We start from the raw sequence: 18087 nt of genomic DNA on the forward strand, positions 1-18087 counted from the left end.
TAACAAGTCTCTGGGGGTGCTGCTGCTGCTGATTGGAGAGCGCACCTTGAGAACCATTGCTTAGTTGAATGAGAGGCACATACAGGTAGGATCGCAGAGAGTGGGGCGACCGAGTGACTTTACAACAGGTAGAACGATCTCCAAGTAAACACAGCTCGGTACTTTTTGAAGAAGGTCCGATGTTCGTCACGGAGTAGTGTCCAACTCTGGGACAGAGGAGCCCGCCAGACTCCTCTGTCCATGGGACTCTCCAAGCAAGAATACTGGAATGTGTTGCCATGCCCTTCTCCAGGGGATGTCCCCAACCCGGGGATCAAATTTGGGTCTCCTGCATTGCAGGCGGACTCTTTACTGTCTGAGGATTTTTATTTCGTTTTGTGTCTTTCGCTTTTCCCCTGACACTAAGCACCAAATTAGAGTTTAGAAACTATTGTGATTATGTTTTAATGTTAAGGCTCAATGGAGACTGTAGACTAAATTAATTTGACTGTGTACCTCGGTATGTGATATGGATTTTTCCAAAATGTGAGCACTTAAGCTGGACAAAAATATTTCCCCTGAGTTCAGCCATTCTAGGCAGACCAGCTCCTGGTTCCTAAGGAAACATCTGAACAGCATACAGCACCACAATGCGATGCTGCAGAAGCATCCTGGTGATGATTTCTAAATGCAGAACATGTACCCCAAGCTCAGTCTTTCAACCAACATTTTTTTCTTGTCACTTACAGGCTTATGATTATTAATACCCTGTCATTAACTACAGTGTTGTTTGCGGTGTTTTAGGACGGAAGGGCTTATTTTTGCATAGGAAAAGTACCTTTGTTTTGCCAGATACAAAAATCAGCAGCTCACAGTTAAATATACAATGAATGCAAAGGTCCTATTTGTTTATTTTGCATGTGTGTGATGGGTGGGATAAGACTTAATGAACTGGAAGACCAGCTTTTACAAGTCTATGCTACTGACATTACTAAGCACACAGGATTGTTTATCAGAAAAGCACATGTCAGGTCGCACAGGTCCTGATCTAGGATTTTGTGCCTAGCAAATAATTAGAGGGATTGAGGTAAAGGCCTATGGAAATCCTATAGAGCCACATAAATGGCTTTTTTTCTTAATGAGGAACATCATGGGTAAAACCACATACTTTTGTAATATTTAAATACATTCTTCAGGCAATTTACTGCATCTACTCACAAATCAAAAAGCAAGGAGGTTGCCTCCTTCCTCTCCCACCACACCACATACCCTGTGCAAGTTAAACAGTGGCTAGAACTGAAGGAACAAGGGATAGAGGTGTGGGTCAGATATTTATTAGCTGAAATGTACATAAAGGCTGGCTGGTTTGGAATGGCTGCATCTACTCTAACCAGAGTTTGGTTCTTAGGTGGGGAGTTCATAGCCCCAGTCACCAGTTAGCTTATTGTAACCAACAGCAGTCAGTTTCCCAATTATTTCTCCCCCAAAACCAACCACCTAATCTTTAAAACAAGTTAAAACAACCCACAGCTTAAAAAAGAAAAAGCCCAGATTCCATCACTAATTTTGCTGTTCAACATTTTAAGGTTAGCGCAAATCTGTGGATCACTGTTTCCAAGCTAAATAATTTATCTACCTACATTATGTACGTAAGTTGCTTCTTATCCGAGTTATCAACTTCCTTTATTTAACCATGGCTTACCAAAACATGCAGCCACCTCCACTTTAGCTGACTTACAGGACAGGCTTGATGAACATGGAGAAGACATATATGTTTTAATTAAGCCTAAGCCCTAATGCTGCTGGGGTACTGGCTGAGCTGAGGCCAGGCATGAAGGCTTCTGTTACAGTTCATAAGGTGTTGACATTTTATCCAGAGTTTAATAACCACTGAACCAGGGAAAACTTAACACTGATCCATTCTAAGAATTCAGATTCTCACTCAGAACTGTGACAGAATTCAGTATTCAGAATCAGTATAGCTAATAAAAAAGACTTCATGGACACTGCTTATGACCAAAGAGGCTTATCAATAAGGTGATAAACAACAGCAATGGTCTGGGTTATTTCCAGGCATCTTTGTGATGAAGGAGGTTTACCTTCTTACCCAGTGACTTGAGTACCTATTGACTACTCCTGTTATGTTCAAGTTGGATACTTTTGATGTCTCCATCTTTTGTTGTTTGTTTGTTCCTTGGACCTCTTCTTCTGATGAAAACTTCCCATCATGTTTACCAAACTCCTTTAAGGAGTTTGAATGTCACATTGAATTCTCATGTCTTTTCACTCAAGATTCAAAGTTTCCCAAACTTCTAATTCCATGGCTGGGCTCCTGGCTTCATTGGCTGTTGGGACTTCTAGAATTTAGAGTATTTTGCAAACTCACTGGACTGTTTAGGATTGAGGAATTCTATCTTTGGATCTGCTCTTCCAAATCCACAGGTCTGTTTGTTATGACTTCCTTGATCCTTATTTATAAGACAATACAAGAGGAAACCATGTGTGTATATGTTTGAAATAGAAATGATACATTGCACAGATATAGTTCACCACGTTCTGGGGTGGGTTGCCAGTGTTCAAACGGGGAGTCTAAAGAGTAGGAACAGATGCTTTTTTCCCTTAATGGCCCTTTCTCTCATGTAAAATCCTTCCATTTATTTCCCTAAGATTTAGTGATAACTTTAAACACTTTAACTAAATTACCCAGTGGCTTGGCAGCCATGAATGAGGCAAAATCTTTTTAGAAATCCTAGCAATCTGTTAGACTGTGGGTACTGTGATATAAAATCTGCATGTTCCACGTAGAAAAATTAAATCAGTGCAGTTGATGTGAGCACATAATGCAAATGGCACCATTTCTAAACCAAGGGTACATGACCTGCCTCTAAATATTGAATTTCTATGTTTTTTTTCAGTCATTGACTTTCTAAATTTGGGCCAATTTATCCTCATTATCCCTAAGTAAACCTACTTTGATTTTTTTAAACAGTTATTTTATAATCAAATAGAGCCAGCCAGCCCTGATTCATGGATCCTGGTGTTGCTAGGATACATGGCTTGGTATTTGATGAAAGTATATCACTTCAAAGGGGAAAACTTTCAAGTGTCCTAGAAAATGACACTCCCCCGTCTTCAACTGTGGAAGACAGGCCCAATCCTAGAGCTTCTTGAAAGCTTGCAGACTGCAGGATTGGCCTCCCATGCTTTGAAATAAGCAACCTTTCTGGAGGGCTGTGCAATTGCTGAAACTGGTCAGGTTGATCTTAAAGCAAGGAACACACGTATTTAACAAAACACGTTTTCATGTTTGTTTCACAGTGAAGAGAAAAAAACCCAGAACCCCCAGATTTTATGTACTTTGAAAATATATTTAAAAACATTAAAAATTCTATATTTAAAACATATATTATATGTTAATTAGTACACTTAAATAGAACTTGTATTTACAATAGGCTTCTGATGCGATTAAGTTTTAATGCCAATTTTTTTCAAGAACATAATTATATAAATATACTAAAATACAATAAATATTTTTTTGTTGGTTTGTTTTACATGGTGAATAATATCTTTACCATAGAGAGAACAAGGCCACAGACATTTACTTACATTGTCAATGGGAATCACCATAAAAAAAGCAACAGGCTTGCTGCCATGCATGAAACACTTCTGCCACAAAGAGACCACAGCAAGACTTTAAAAAAAAAACAAAACCAAACAAAACGGAACACAAATGAACAGCAACAGAGAAAGATTTGAACAAAATCAACCTTAGGTCAATGTAAACCACCAAGCATGTGACTGTGATGTAGGTTGTTGAGTAAGAGACTGCCACTGACCACATGGTTGCTGAAACGTCTCCTACTCGGCCACAGATTTGGCCTTTGCAATACTCTTTGAAACTGTGATGGGGACTTTTTTCTGGTTTTAGAATTTTGCCCCTCAAAAGGAGGCTGGGAAAAACTGACAGCAGATATTCCGAGAATTCATTACATGTTAAAAATAATTACAAAGAGAATAATTTCAAACAGCACAAAACATAACTATACTACATAAAGTTATCCCTTCTTTTAAAGACAGGTATTCGGATGGTACCATAAAATATAGGCTTGTTCTAAATGAAAGACTGAACAAGTTACACATTATTTGCTGATGGTATCTTCATTCCCTGGGTCATGGTAGACAGCCTCTTTTGTTTATCTCTTACCCTAAGATGCAGCAAATTTCTTGAGGCTTTCTGATACTCCAGAACTGGCCCAGGAGATTTTCAAGTTTACACGATGGGCTAAATGCACCTTAGCACTAATTTTCACTGGGATCCCTTTTGCCCAGGACCACTATTCCAGCTCCCAACTCGATTTCTCCTAACCCAAGATGGCAGAGGGAAGGTAGGGACCCTCTCCACGAACAGACAGGGTGGTCAGGAGGCGGGGAGCATCATTTCACCAGGGAGCAACATTTTGTCAGCTTGTCCTGGTCTCTCCCACCGAGCAAGGTGCCTTTAAGCCTTTGGTATCTTGGATGGGCAGACACTGTTCCAAAGTCTTGTCCCTGGACAAGATTTTCTATTGGTAACTGTGGTCATCCAACCTGAGTTTTGGGGGGACCTTTTCCTGTTTTTCCTTCCCCTTTACCGGAGTTCTCAAAAAACAAAACCCTGGTTTCCTCATGTCTAATTTCAAAGCAATCAATGTTCATGTAGCAAACATCTCCCATTTCATTGAATCCATTTCATGATCACAATGCCACCCATGTGGTTCCAAAAATGCTCCGGGCTAATCCAGCTTTACGCAAAATTATTCAGGGGCAGAGGGTATAATCAGCTTGAGCGGGATCCTCCAGCGAGAACCTCTTAGCACTGTTAGATAATGTAGGCACTTAAAGCTTGAGGTCCAAGCAACTTGACACGTGTCATGCCAGAGCCACCCCTGATGAGTCCTTTAGAGGTCTCCCTTCTGGAATGTCTCAAGTACCCTTCCCCACCCCCACCTAGGCCTCAGCATGACCACTCAGAAATTTCTCCTGCACCACCTGGACAGGATACATCTGCTCCACACAGCCTCCAGATGGCTGTTTAGTCTCATTTCACTGGCAGTGTGGACTCCTGCTCTATCTAGGTGTTTCTGGGTCTGTATAGAACTCTCCTTTGGCTTCCAAGGCAGTTTTAAACTTTACCATGATTTTTTTTTAATCCTTATAATGATTGACCCAAATGTTTACCCCTCATCTAAAAGAATCTTCATCTTCGAGTTATTTTTTGTTGTTTTTCTCTCCTCTAAACAAAAAGAAGAAGAAAGAAAGAAAAGAAAAGAAAGAAATCACTATTCTCTAGGCTTCTGAGTGCCATGGTGTGACAAACCTGTCTACTCATTTGCAGCAGTGGTAAACTACTTCAGGGCTTGCGATTGGTTTTTCTCCCTTAAGAGGAAACAAAACAAGGAGGGGACCAGAGTGGGTGGGGGGGAAAGAATGTGCTCAGAGTAAATGAAGATCTTTCTGACCAAAGAAGATGCCCTCCCCACCCCCACCCACCGACCAAGGCCCAGAGGGTGAGTGGGCGCCTAAGTGGTGCGCCATGGGAGTGGAGTGAGCACTTCATTTGTTTGTCATAATTTTATTCACTTTCCAGTCATCTGATTGATACTGCCAACATCTCTGCAAATGAATCTTTGACAAATGAATCTTTTATCAACCAGAATATAGATGGAAGGAATTCTTTCCCCATCCCTACACCCTGTGGGAACTAAAAAACAAAACAAAACAAACAAAAAAAAAACACAAAACAAACAAAAATATACCCCTCCCATCCCCCATCCCCTAAGCCAGTAAAGCGATGACAACAGCACCTTGACATTGTTTTAATTCCAACGCTATCAGAAGTTAAAAGCAGTAAAACAGATAGAGTACTAACAAGAACGAAGATACTTACTGTCTAAAATGTAAACGGAATGTTTTGGTTCAAATTTTTGTTAGACTTTTTCTTTCTTTTTTTGTCTGTTTTCTGAAAGAGGACAGTTTGTTATCAATTCACAATTAAAGCAGCATGCAATTTATTAGTAGTATTTTTTAAACTTTTTTTTTTTTTTACGTTTTTCAATTCTTGGCAACGGCAACAAACCACAACATTGAGGAATGTAAAGCAGACTTTTTAAAGTTGTGCGCAAAAAATGACTGTTTCCCTTCTGGTCATGGAAATGTCCAATAAATAGATTGTAGAACCACTGTACTGTATAAACTTCATTTATACATGCAGTTCATAAAATTATTTTTTTTTCTTAACTGAATAATTTACCCTGTTATGTATATATACAAATAGATCATTTTTGTCTCAATATAATCTATACAACATAAAGCCACTATCTTCCCCTCTTAATGGTCAGTGTACATACACAAGAAGTGTCTATCCGTATGAACCGCCAGCCAATACGCTTTTTGCTATCCATGGTGAGGGCCCGCACGTACGACTGGGTAGTTCGGCACTGGGAGTTCCAATGCCTCTTGTCTATGCCCCTGCAGCCCTCCTTCGTGTAACCCATGGGATTGCACTTGGTCTCGTAGAAGTACTGCTTCAGCTGGCCTTTCGAGACGGGGACTTTTTCAAGGACCGTGACCGTCCCGCCCGACATGTCCACTGCAGTCTTTTTATCCGCTGCGGTCACCCACTCGCTGATGCTGTCACACACGCTCAGCTCCCCGCGGCGGGCGGGGTCCGAGTGGCGCCGGACCCTCATGGACATGTTTGCGGCATCCAGGTAATTTTTGTATTCCTCGAGCAGGAAGAGGAGAGGGGGCTCCAAAGGCACTTGACTGCTGAGCATCACCCGGGACGTGTACATGTCCGCGTCTTTATTGTTTTCCTCGCTGGGCCGAACTTTCTGGTCCTCGTCCAACAGCTCTTCGATCACGTGTTCAAAAGTGTCAGCCAACGACGACGAGGACGTCAGGCCTCTTGAACCCACCTTGGGCCCATTCATGCTCTCCAGAGTCCCATGGGTCCGCACACCTGGGTAGGCCAAGCTGCCTTGGGCTCGGAGGTTGGCTTCTTTCATGGGGGCAGCCTTCATGCAACCGAAGTATGAAATAACCATAGTAAGGAAAAGGATGGTCATCACTCTTCTCACCTGGTGGAACTGTGGGGAGAGAGCAGAAACAGGACACAAAGACGGTTTAGGGCTTTCTTTTGCTGGGAGGCAGGGCAGCCATCTGATTGTAATTCCAGGCCATTCTGCAAGGTCAAGGTTTCTGCTGTATTGGTGATAAACTTGCAGCTGCACCAGGCACGGGTTAATGTCAGTAGTGTGCCCAATAGGCTTTAATATAAACCAGAGCTGTGCAGCCCTGGTCCCAAGGTTGAGCATGTAAACCCTAGATTAGATGGCTCCTGAGCAAGTGAAAAAGAACTATGGCTTCGAGTGTGCTTTCTTCCTCCCACTTGAGCAGCTTTGTAAGTTTAATTTTTAATGATCTCTGCTCAGGCTGTCACAAGAAACACATCAAAAATGTTACCAAGCAACAACTGCACGGGTAATAGTAATTTTCCCCCCTCAACTTGGCAGCATGGCTCTAAGGCAGGAATGTGTGATGGGACCAGGAGTGCCTGTGGGGGGTGGGCCTTTCTACCTACAGACCATCCAGGCACGAACGAGAAAACGAGTCAGGGAGCTACAAGGAGGCTTCCCATTGACTCTCTTTCCTCCCACGGAGATAATACATTAGAAGAAAGGAGGCACTTCTTTGGTGGTCTAGAGTTAGGACTTGGCACTTTCACTGCTGTGGCCTGGGTTTAGTCCCTGGTCAGGAAACCGAGGTCCCCAAAGCTGTGTGGCATGGCCAAAAAAAACCCCCCAGAACAGAGAAAGATCATTTCATCAAGCCATCCAGTTTTACTGATAAAAAACCAAAGGCCACGGAGGACTTGCCTCCCATCATGAAGAAAGTTTCTGTTAGAACTCAGGGCTCCCAAGTCAAGCTCCAGTGTCTTTCTACTTATTTTTCTTACTACACTTTGGGTGGCCGTAATGAATATAAGTTTTGCTTATTCCCAAACAGAAGTCATTTTCTACATGTTAATTTTAATGACGTGTCTATGCCTGGGGCTGATATCATGAAAGGAACGTGTCTGCTTAAGAGAGAGCTGAAGAAGGAGGCGTCGAAAAGCTTGGAAGGCAATTTCCAGTGCCTGCCATATGCACATCCATGTGTATGTCAGCTCCCCTGGCCCCTTGCCCCTCAGCTTTTCTGGCGCATATGCAGACCCATCTAGGAGAGCGTAGCCTCTTTTTACTGGAATGTGGCCGGTGTGCACGTGTGGGTGCGTGCAAGCCCTAAGCTGATCGTACCTTTAAAAGGCTGAGTAGCACTGTATACATTTTGGTACAGGCAGCTGGTGGTTCTTTCTGGGCTTTTGAAGTTTTCTGGGAAGTCCCTTAAGAGCACACCACAAAATTAATCTTTTCCTGTTTGCCAGAGGGTAGCTATACTCTAAATTTGACTCTCTCTCTGCAAGCATGCTCTGGGAAGCCAATTAGAATGAGCGAACAAGTGAAGTGAGGACATACCTACAGACACAAGGTTACCATCGGGTGGTGGAGGACATCAGAGTCACTTACCTGAGGCATCGCGTCCCTGAGTAGTAACGAGAAGCATCCTCCCCGCCCCCCACCTGGACACTCTAACTTACTCCTACTCCTCAGTTCTGGAGCAAGGACTTACAAAAAGACACTCATGTGCCATAGCTGTTATATTGTCAATCAGTAGGAAAGGGGACTGCCTGTCTGCCCATGAAGTGTCACTTGCCAGGGAAGGTAACCTACCTCCAGTCAGTAGGTCATACTGCGGAAAGAGCTGAAACTCTGGGCATAAGGAACCAAGGTGTCTGTCCTCCACTTTTATTGAAATCACAGTTTCTACTACTATGAAGCTTAATTATTGTCCCCAGACACCAACCAATTTCCTTGCAGATTCAATCCTGCTTTGTGCAAACAGCAAGCATGCTTGGAGCTCCTTGGAGTGCACAGTCTCAGATTAGCACAGACACAAAGGTTTGAAAAAAAACACAGATATCCATTCTGCTAATACCTGAACTTCTGGAAAGATTCTGGATTCTACACCATCAAAGAACTGGATCCTCCAAGGAGATTTCTACTCCTGGCAGGCGGTATTTACACACTGAATGAAAACCCTTTCTCCTAGCATTCCCTGTCCAAATTAAAGCAACCCGAGGGGCACCTCAAATGCAGGTCACTGAAAAAAAAGACAAATTTAGAATATTTTACTCCTGCCCTCTATATCATACTGGCTGAGATTTGCTGTGATGAGCTACCTTTTTTAAAAAAATTGTATTTTGGCTGTGCCAGGTCAAAGTTGCAGCTTATGGGATCTAGTTCTCTGGCCAGGGATCAAACCTGGGTCACCTGAAATGAGAGTGTAGAGTCTTCACCACTGGACCACCAGAAAGTCCCTGAGCTATCTTTTAATACCATATTCCCTGAAATCTAAGCTGCCATCCTCATAAAGCATATCATTTTAGGTACCACTAGAATACAAAAAAATGCAGCCAGATAAACTATCGCTTTCATTACCACTTAGAATGGAAAAGAGCTCTTTTAGACTTACTTGGACATATTTTATCATAGATAACTTTTGTACAAATGTAAAAAAGAAAATTAAGCAAAATAACTTGGTTAAGGCAATGACAACTATGTTGCAACTGCTGCACAGCCCATGACAATAAAATGACATTAACTGTAAGACATGACCCAATTCAGGGATGTTTAAAGAAATGAGTAAGAAAATGTGCATCTTAGAATTAACAAAATGGGTAAGTTTCGTGTTTACTAAGTGCCCACACTCGCTGCTTAAAATGGCCCAAGGTATTGAGATATCTTAAACTATACAGGTGGAAAATTATTTTATTATCACTATCATACTGAGTCTTTAAATGATCCTTTTTTCTATACTTAGCTTAAAGAAGCTGACACTGTAAAGTTACTGCTTTTCACTTGTCTCATTTGTCTCTTTTTATTAAAAACTTTTTGCTTATAAAAGTAGTTCAGTTCAGTTGCTCAGTCGTGTCTGACTCTTTGCGACCCCATGAATCGCAGCACGCCAGGCCTCCCTGTCCATCACCAACTCCCGGAGTTCACCCAGACTCACGTCCATCGAGTCAGTGATGCCATCCAGCCATCTCATCCTCTGTTGTCCCCTTCTCCTCCTGCCCCCAATCCCTCCCAGCAGCAGAGTCTTTTCCAATGAGTCAACTCTTCGCATGAGGTGGCCAATATATCACTTTCTCATCAGTTCCACAAGCAAGTACTTCAGAGGAACAAATGGCATCTGAGTAAATATAATTTGGCTTTCACCCTGAGCCCAAACATGGGCCTTCCTTAGAGCAGAACATCTGTAGACATTCAGTAATTAACCTACCTGGTGATAAAGCCCTCCCAGCACCCCCCCGCCCGCCCCCCAACACATTTCTACAATGCTGCCTGCCTGCTGGCTTATAAGGTCAATATTTCCTGTAGGAACAATGTTCCTTTCTAACTCTTCTGTTTCTGACAATGGTTTCTTGATACTTTGGACCACCCAGGGTGCAGGTTAGAAATCTTGGAATCAATTCTGATAATGTATTTCTTTCAAAGCCTTTAAATCCAGTCAATGAAGAAACCCTGCTCATTTTTCTAAAATATGTCTCCTGTCCATCCTATTTTCTCCATCCCACTGCCACTCTCTCGGCACACAGCCCTCACCATCTTATTTTGACTATAATCCTCTCATCCCCTTCAGTGTGCAGGACATCCTTTCTGCTCCACTTAACTCTGATGACCACTGTCTGACTAACCTCTCATCTTAGGCTCTTATATGAAGACGTGCAATGACTATTTATTCCACCAGATCAAATCCAACCTTTTTTTACTTGGTATTCAACACCTTCCAAAACCTGGCGTCATCCTACTTAGCTGACTTTCTTATGTTATTCAGTGCTCCATCACCTCTGCTCTGATCAAGCCAGTGTCCTTGGGAGTCCCATACACATCATTACCTGGAAGTGACTTGTTCCTTTCTTCTGGCAAATTCTTTTTTCTCTATCTGACTAAATCTTGCTTATTCTTCATGACCCACTTCAAGCATCAAATCACATGTGTCACCTTCTCTAATTGCTCCAGCACACACTGACCTTCTTTGCCTCTTGGATTCATGTTGATGTATGGCAAAACCAATACAATATTGTAAAGTAATTAGCTTCCAATTAAAATAAATAAATTTAAATTTAAAAAAATAAATAAAATTCCACCTGACGTCTCATTTAGTACTTCATTCCGTACTCACTTGTTAATTGTTAACAGTGTTTGTTAATTATGCTAAGTCTTCAGTTGGATGATAAGCTCACTGAATCACAGGTGATTCCCCCATAATGCTTAACATATATACAATAGTATATACAGAATAATACAGTAGTACTCAGTCAAAACGTACTGACGATTTTATTAAATCATGAGAAGACACAGTTCTGACATCATTTTCATAGGAAGTCTTTCCACATGGCACATACCAGTGAACTCACTGAAATTATTAGGTCAAGTACAGGCTGTGCTAATCCCAAATTATAAGCTCTAAAGTATTTGATAGATGGTAATTATCAGCCATGGAGTTTCTCTAATAGGATAAAATCTTACTTGAGTAATAATTTTTAAAAACAAATAGTACTACAACACACTAACTGCCCCCACTACTTCCTGTATAGCTGTTTCTAAGAGAAGACTTGAAAAGGGGGCAGTAACAATAATTATAGCAAAAATTAGAACTTTCAGTCTTTTAATGTCCTTTCTTCTATTTACCTCTTTAATGAGTAATTCTATATACCATATTAGCAAATCATAAAAGGTTAAGTAAGTGCTTCCGTGACAATTTTCTTCTCTGACAATGTCTTCAGATGAGCCTTTATTGTGCAAGATACAAAAGAGGCTGTGCAAAATTACTAAGTAGATTTTTAGTCTATATATCTATTTATATACAACAAAATTCACTGCTGCTAATTCTGTTCCAAGCCTTACAACAATCAACTCAACCACATCTATAAAATGCTAGGCAAGTTGTTTTTAGCCCCATTCTTGAAAAATTAAACATAGTGCACAGGGCTAAAAAGAAAATTAATGAAATAGAAATGAGGTTTGCTTTTAAGCCTTACTCACAAGTTTTAAACATTCAACCAGATGAATATCCATGACAGCATGCTGTAGTAATAGCTTTTATTTGTCTAAAAGACTATGGAACATTCACAATCAGCATTTGACTGTCACAAGGAGATAGAACAGGTGTTATGATCCACATTATACAGATGAGACAATTACTGTTCAGAGAGGTCATGTAACCTATCAGACATCATAAAGCTATTAATAAAAGGTTACCTGTTTCACTGTCTACATTTTTACCATCAGGAGGCAGAAAAAAACATTTCTAAATATTGTTTTAATTTAAAATATTTAACTGCAGGGAGGAGAGGCAGTGCTATGAAAAGTGGTCAAAGAAGAAGCTTATAAAGTGTGGACACAATTTTCTCTGGTTATATATATCTCGGAGTCCAACTTTCTAAAGGCAGCACCATTAAGATATTTTGACCTTCAAGACCCTTCAATTTTAAGGCTTGATTAGTTCAGCAGATGGAATTTCAGACAATTCAGTCCTCCTCTAAAAGAAAGCTTTGCAAAAATTTATGCATGCTGGAGCCAAGTTTTCATGCCAGAGCTAAGAAGGGGAACCAAACAATAATATGGATAATTTGGGCATACAGGGAGAAAACTACAAAGCTTTGTTTGTTCCCCAATCCCTTTGAGTTCTGTCTATGAGCATGTAGACAAAGAAAACACATTTTAAAGATATACTTGCTCATGTTAGTTCCATAAGCAACAATAATGGTAATGTTGGCAAAATTATCAACTAATATTTAATTTCTAACATACATGATGCAAATCAATTAAGAGCCACCTTAACAAAATCTTTCAAGTCAATATCAATAATCTTTAATTTGTATCCAGTTTCATTCCATGCATTGGTTAGGCTTACTGTTGTTGTTCATCCATCAGACATGGATCTGTTTTCAAGCTTTACAGTCTAGGAGGGAAGTAGGACATATATGTAAAGTAACTAAGATATAAAGGTAGAAATGACCCAGGAAATTACAGGTACAATTCTATAAAGAGAAAGAGGTTACTTCTAGCTAGAGAATGAAGAATACTTTGTGAGCAAAGATATCAAAGGATAGAAAGGATTTAAATGTATCCAGAAAGGACCCCACTGATGGACAGCAGCTGGATTAGAGGCATGGAGTACATTTCTTACCTGCCTCCTGAGAAATCTGTATGCAGGACAAGAAGCAACAGTTAGAACTGGACATGAAACAACAGTCTGGTTCAAAATCGGGAAAGGAGTACATCAAGGCTGTATATTGTCACCCTGCTTATTTAACTTTTATGCAGAGTACCTCATACAAAATGCTGGGCTGGATGACTCACAAGCTGGAATCAAGATTGCAGGGAGAAATATCAACAACCTCAGACATGCAGATGATACCATCCTTATGGTAGAAAGTGAAGAGGAATGAAAAAGCTTCTTGATGAAGGCGCAAGAGGAGTGAAAAAGCTGGCTTAAAATTCAGCATTCAAAAAACTAAGATCATGGCATCTGGTTCCATCACTTCATGGTACAAAGATGGGAACACAGTGGAAACAGTTTTCTTGGGCTCCAAAATCGCTGCGGGTGGTGACTGCAGCCACAAAATTAAAAGATGCTTGCTCCTTGGAAGAGAAGCTGTGACAAACCTATACAATGTATTAAAAAGCAGAGACATCACTTTGCTGACAAAGTGGTCAAAGCTATGGTTTTTCCAGTAGTCATGTATGGATGAGAGAATTGGACCATAAAGAAGTCTGTGTGCCAAAGAATTAATGCTTTCAAACTGTGGTGCTGGAGAAAACTCTTGTGAGTACCTTTGACTGCCAGGAGATCAAAACATCAATCCTAAAGGCAATCAACCCTGAATATTTATTGGAAGGACTGGCACTGAAGCTGAAGCTCCAGTACTTTGGCCACCTGATGTGAAGAGCTGACTCATTTGAAAAGACCCTGATGCTGGGAGAGATTGAGGGCCAGAGAAGAAGAGGGCAACAGAGGATGAGATGGTTGGTTGGCATCACTGACTCAATGGATCTGAGTTTGAACAAACTCAGGGAGATAGTGAAGGACAGGGAAGCCTGGTGTGCTGCAGTTCACGGGGCTGCAAAGAGCTGGACATGACTTAGCAACTGAACAACAACAACATTTCTGGGGAGAAGAGTTCTAGAACAGTGAGGAATAAGAGTGAATGACTGACAGGTTTTGAAAGGCTCTTTTAGGGTGATGCTCAAGAGTTTGGAACCTGCCAAACAAGCATGGAAGAATCAACCAGAGTTTCTGAGTGGGAGGAATGCTTTGAGAAGTTCAGTTTATCACCATATGTAGGAGAAACTGAAGAAATGATGCACTGGAAGAGACAAGTTAATTAATTGATTTTATTCTTAGTGGCTTTGAATAGAGCTTTGAAAATAAATATTAAGGAGTACATATGGAGTAGGGGTTAAAAGCCTGGACATATCTTTTAACTTATTCTATGTATGTATTTTTAGGCTTAAGTTGCCAAAAGCAAAGGGGTTAGAGAGAAGTATGCAGAGCTAGGTGGTAGCCACAAGCCATGTCTGTCTTGGCCAAAAGAACAGAACAGAGAGAGAGATGGAGGGAAGGCAAGAATATAAACTCTCATTCCAATTATGATTACACTGAAGTTGGGTTCTACTGCTCAGCACTTTTAATTCAAAGATCTCTAAATGGTTTGCAAATATTAAGTAATTAAGACTCATAGTACCCTAGAGGTGCAGGTAACTATAATTATCCCCATTTCCTCTAAGAGGAAAGAGAATCAGAGTTTTTAATCAACTCATCTACTCGCTGTGGGTCCCCTGATAGAACAAGGTCAGAATCTCAGATTCCAAAGGAAAACCAGGCTTTCACTTACAGGGACTAGACTCTTCCATCCCTCTGCATTATTTTTGTATCGTCTGCCCATTAGGTACATGTTGCTTAGCCCAGAAGACTTAAAAACAGAAATACCTTACATTCCTGAACTAAAATAATGGGTCGCTGGAATCCACAAATAAAATGGAGAGGGAAAAGCTCAGACGTTCACCTACTTACCTGAATGACCAATCAATTGAAACTAATAAATATTTCAGTAAACGATATCTGATAATGTATATGTTCCAAAGCTGTGAAGAAAGTTCCTTTAAAAATGTAGTTCTTTTTAACCAAAACATAGTTAATGTCCAAGAGCACCTGATTATACTTCCTATGAAACACAGTCCTTCACACTACTCTCTGATCCCCAAGGATGCCCGTGGTGATGAGTGACACCTGGAGACATTAGCCTCACCAGGAGTGCCAGAGAAACTGCTGATTCTTAGTTCAAACCCAGAGTGACACATACATGTGAGTACCGTGGAAAGAAAGTATATTTCCCTGAAGCATAAATTTAATACGTGGATGTACATACTCCTTTGATAGAAAGCCATATAACTCTGGTCCTTTATTCACTCTTTGTATTTACCACCCTATTTCTGAAAAATGATTTTTTTACACTGGTTGGAGACCTACCTTATCCAGGAGTCAAACTAGATCATATTCTCCATTAGGCTAAGGATTAGGCATTTTCTGAATGAATGCAATTTGTACAGTACCTTGCACAAACTACGTCCTCACACATGCTAAATGACTCCGTTCCCTTTGTGCTGGCAATATTTGCGTGGTTTTTAGGGAGGCACAAGTAAAGTAGGGAGGTGCAGTTAAAGTAAGGGGCGTCCCTGGTGGCTCAGCAGGTAAAGAATCTGCCTGCAATGCAGAAGATGGAGGAGACTCAGATTCTACCCCTGGGCCAGGAAGATCCCCTGGAGGAGGGCATGGCAACCCACTCCAGAATTCTTGCCTGGAAAATCCCACGAACAGAGGAGCCTGGTGGGCTGCAGTCCAAAGTGTCGCAAAGAGCTGGACAGGACTGAAGCGACTGAGCACAATTAAAATAAGAGCAGTAAGACTTCAAGTGAGTGACAACGATGGAATGAATTTTGGAATAAGAGACAGAAAATGCCTGGCAGATGAACCAAGTCTGGGCAGAAAACATCCCACCTGGCAGTCTAACCCCGGGCACAGCTGTCACCGTGTGAAGGTCTCCAAGAGCTCCCATCATTACTGCGCTGGGAAACCTGCTGTTCTACTAGAACCAAGGGAGCATCCCTGAAAGCCACAGCTGCCCAGAGCTGGCAGTCTTACCCATGCTCTGCACCCTAATACTGCCCCAACAGGGCACATCTCTAGCCTCTAATAAAGAAGTCTCAAGCATATGCAAGTCACATGCATATCAAGTAAGTAGACTGTTTAAAAAATGCTTTTAAAAAACTACCAATTGTTAGATTATAAGAACCAAATGGCAGTTAACATTCAATTAAAAAACTAACCTCTTTAATTATTAATAGGATTTTGTTTTCCTTAGAATTTCTGGTGGAATTTGTCATAATGAACTAAAATAAAGTTCATATTTAATAATGTTCTGACTATTAAAAGGCCAAAAGCAAGGAATTATTTATCAAATTTCCACACAGGATAGACAGTAATATTAATTATGAAGACACTGTCTACCTGGTGCTGTGAAGTTTTAGTAATCCACTGTGTAAGGAAGGGCCTGAAAAAATTATCAAGTGTTGATCTCTACAAATGCTGTGAAATCATAGGGAAAATTATCCTACAAAGGGAAATGACTGTGGAAATAGTAAATAAGGAGATGCAAACCTCATTATAACATAGGCATTTAAGTTATATTTAATCACACAGGCTTTGAATTTACAGAAAAAATTTACTCATAAAATTTATTTCATGCAACCTAAAGTCTCAAACTTCAGATAATTTTTTTAGTGCTACGTTTATAAGCTAAGTGTATTAATGCAATTCCAATCTGTTACAACAGAAGGAAAAACCTGTGGAGCCTGAAATAAGTTTTAGGAAATAGAGGTATGGGATCAGTTTCCACGGGCTGAAATTAAATGAAGTCTTGCTTTCCAAAGTGGAATCCATAGGCCTATACCATTAGCAAAACCTGGGAGCTAATAAGAAAAGCAGTCTCTCGGCTTCCCCGCCTCCATCCCATCCACACACCCACTCAGTCAGAATCTGCATTTCAACAAGGCTCATAAACTTCAAGGTGATTCACATACTTATTAAAAGTCGAGAAGCACCGGACTAAGTGATAAGACACAGAAATGATAGGGTTAACATCAACTTAAGTATCTTCCTTGGTTCAACTTGTTTTGTTTGGACATTTATTAGGTGGGAAAGTAGTTTTGCTTCTGTAACGTTAAGTAAAATTTGGGTTCCCTTTATGTCAACTGGCTTTTCCACTATTGTGTTTATACCATAAAGTGCAGGATACCTATAAATGTGACAGGTTGAATGAAAATTTATAGAGCACTACTGACCTAAATCTGGACTTCTACTCAGTCGCTAATTTTTATCTCAATGCTACAAGGCAAGGGCAAGCATAATTGGCTTCCCTAATCACTGCAACCTTAACACCAGTGACTCAAGCAGAATGACACTGGAAATGATATGACTAGTTACAGCAGCTAGTAGATTTCCAGGCAAATATTTTCAGCCAGATGTCTCTGATCCTTCTAAGTTCTTCTGTCTTGAAATAATGGAACAGAGGCAGAAAGAACAGACTCACCCACTCAATGGAGATGTCTTATTTCTAGGCTTGTCCTAAAACAAACAGATCCAGCTCTCTCCTACCAAGTACTATGAAATTAAAACAAAAACTCACAAAAGAAGACTACAACATGGAATCCCCCGGCAATCCAGTGGTTAGGATTCCTCACTTTCACTGCTGAGGCTCAAGCTCAGGGTTCAATCCCTGGTCGAGGAACTTAGGATCCTGCAAGCCAAATGGTGAGACTAAAACAAACAAACAAACAAAAACAACAGCCGCAGCAGCAAATAGTCCAACTTGAAAGTATAAAGCATCAAAATCCCCTCCAC

General features: G+C 40.8%; 1 protein-coding gene across 2 annotated transcripts in view; it reads right to left on the minus strand.

The window, feature by feature from the left end:
• Positions 1-6063: 6063 nt before the first annotated feature.
• The window catches only part of BDNF (brain-derived neurotrophic factor), a 37824-nt gene continuing 25800 nt past the window's right edge, over positions 6064-18087 (minus strand). For both annotated transcript variants that reach the window (XM_010831789.1, XM_010831788.1), the window contains exon 2: positions 6064-7106. In XM_010831789.1, coding sequence (XP_010830091.1) covers positions 6333-7085 — 753 coding nt within the window. In that variant the 5' untranslated portion in view covers positions 7086-7106 and the 3' untranslated portion in view covers positions 6064-6332. The remainder of the gene's footprint in view (positions 7107-18087) is intronic.

This window comes from Bison bison, unplaced genomic scaffold, assembly GCF_000754665.1.
Source record: "Bison bison bison isolate TAMUID 2011002044 unplaced genomic scaffold, Bison_UMD1.0 scf7180017864531, whole genome shotgun sequence".
Lineage (NCBI taxonomy): Eukaryota > Metazoa > Chordata > Mammalia > Artiodactyla > Bovidae > Bison > Bison bison.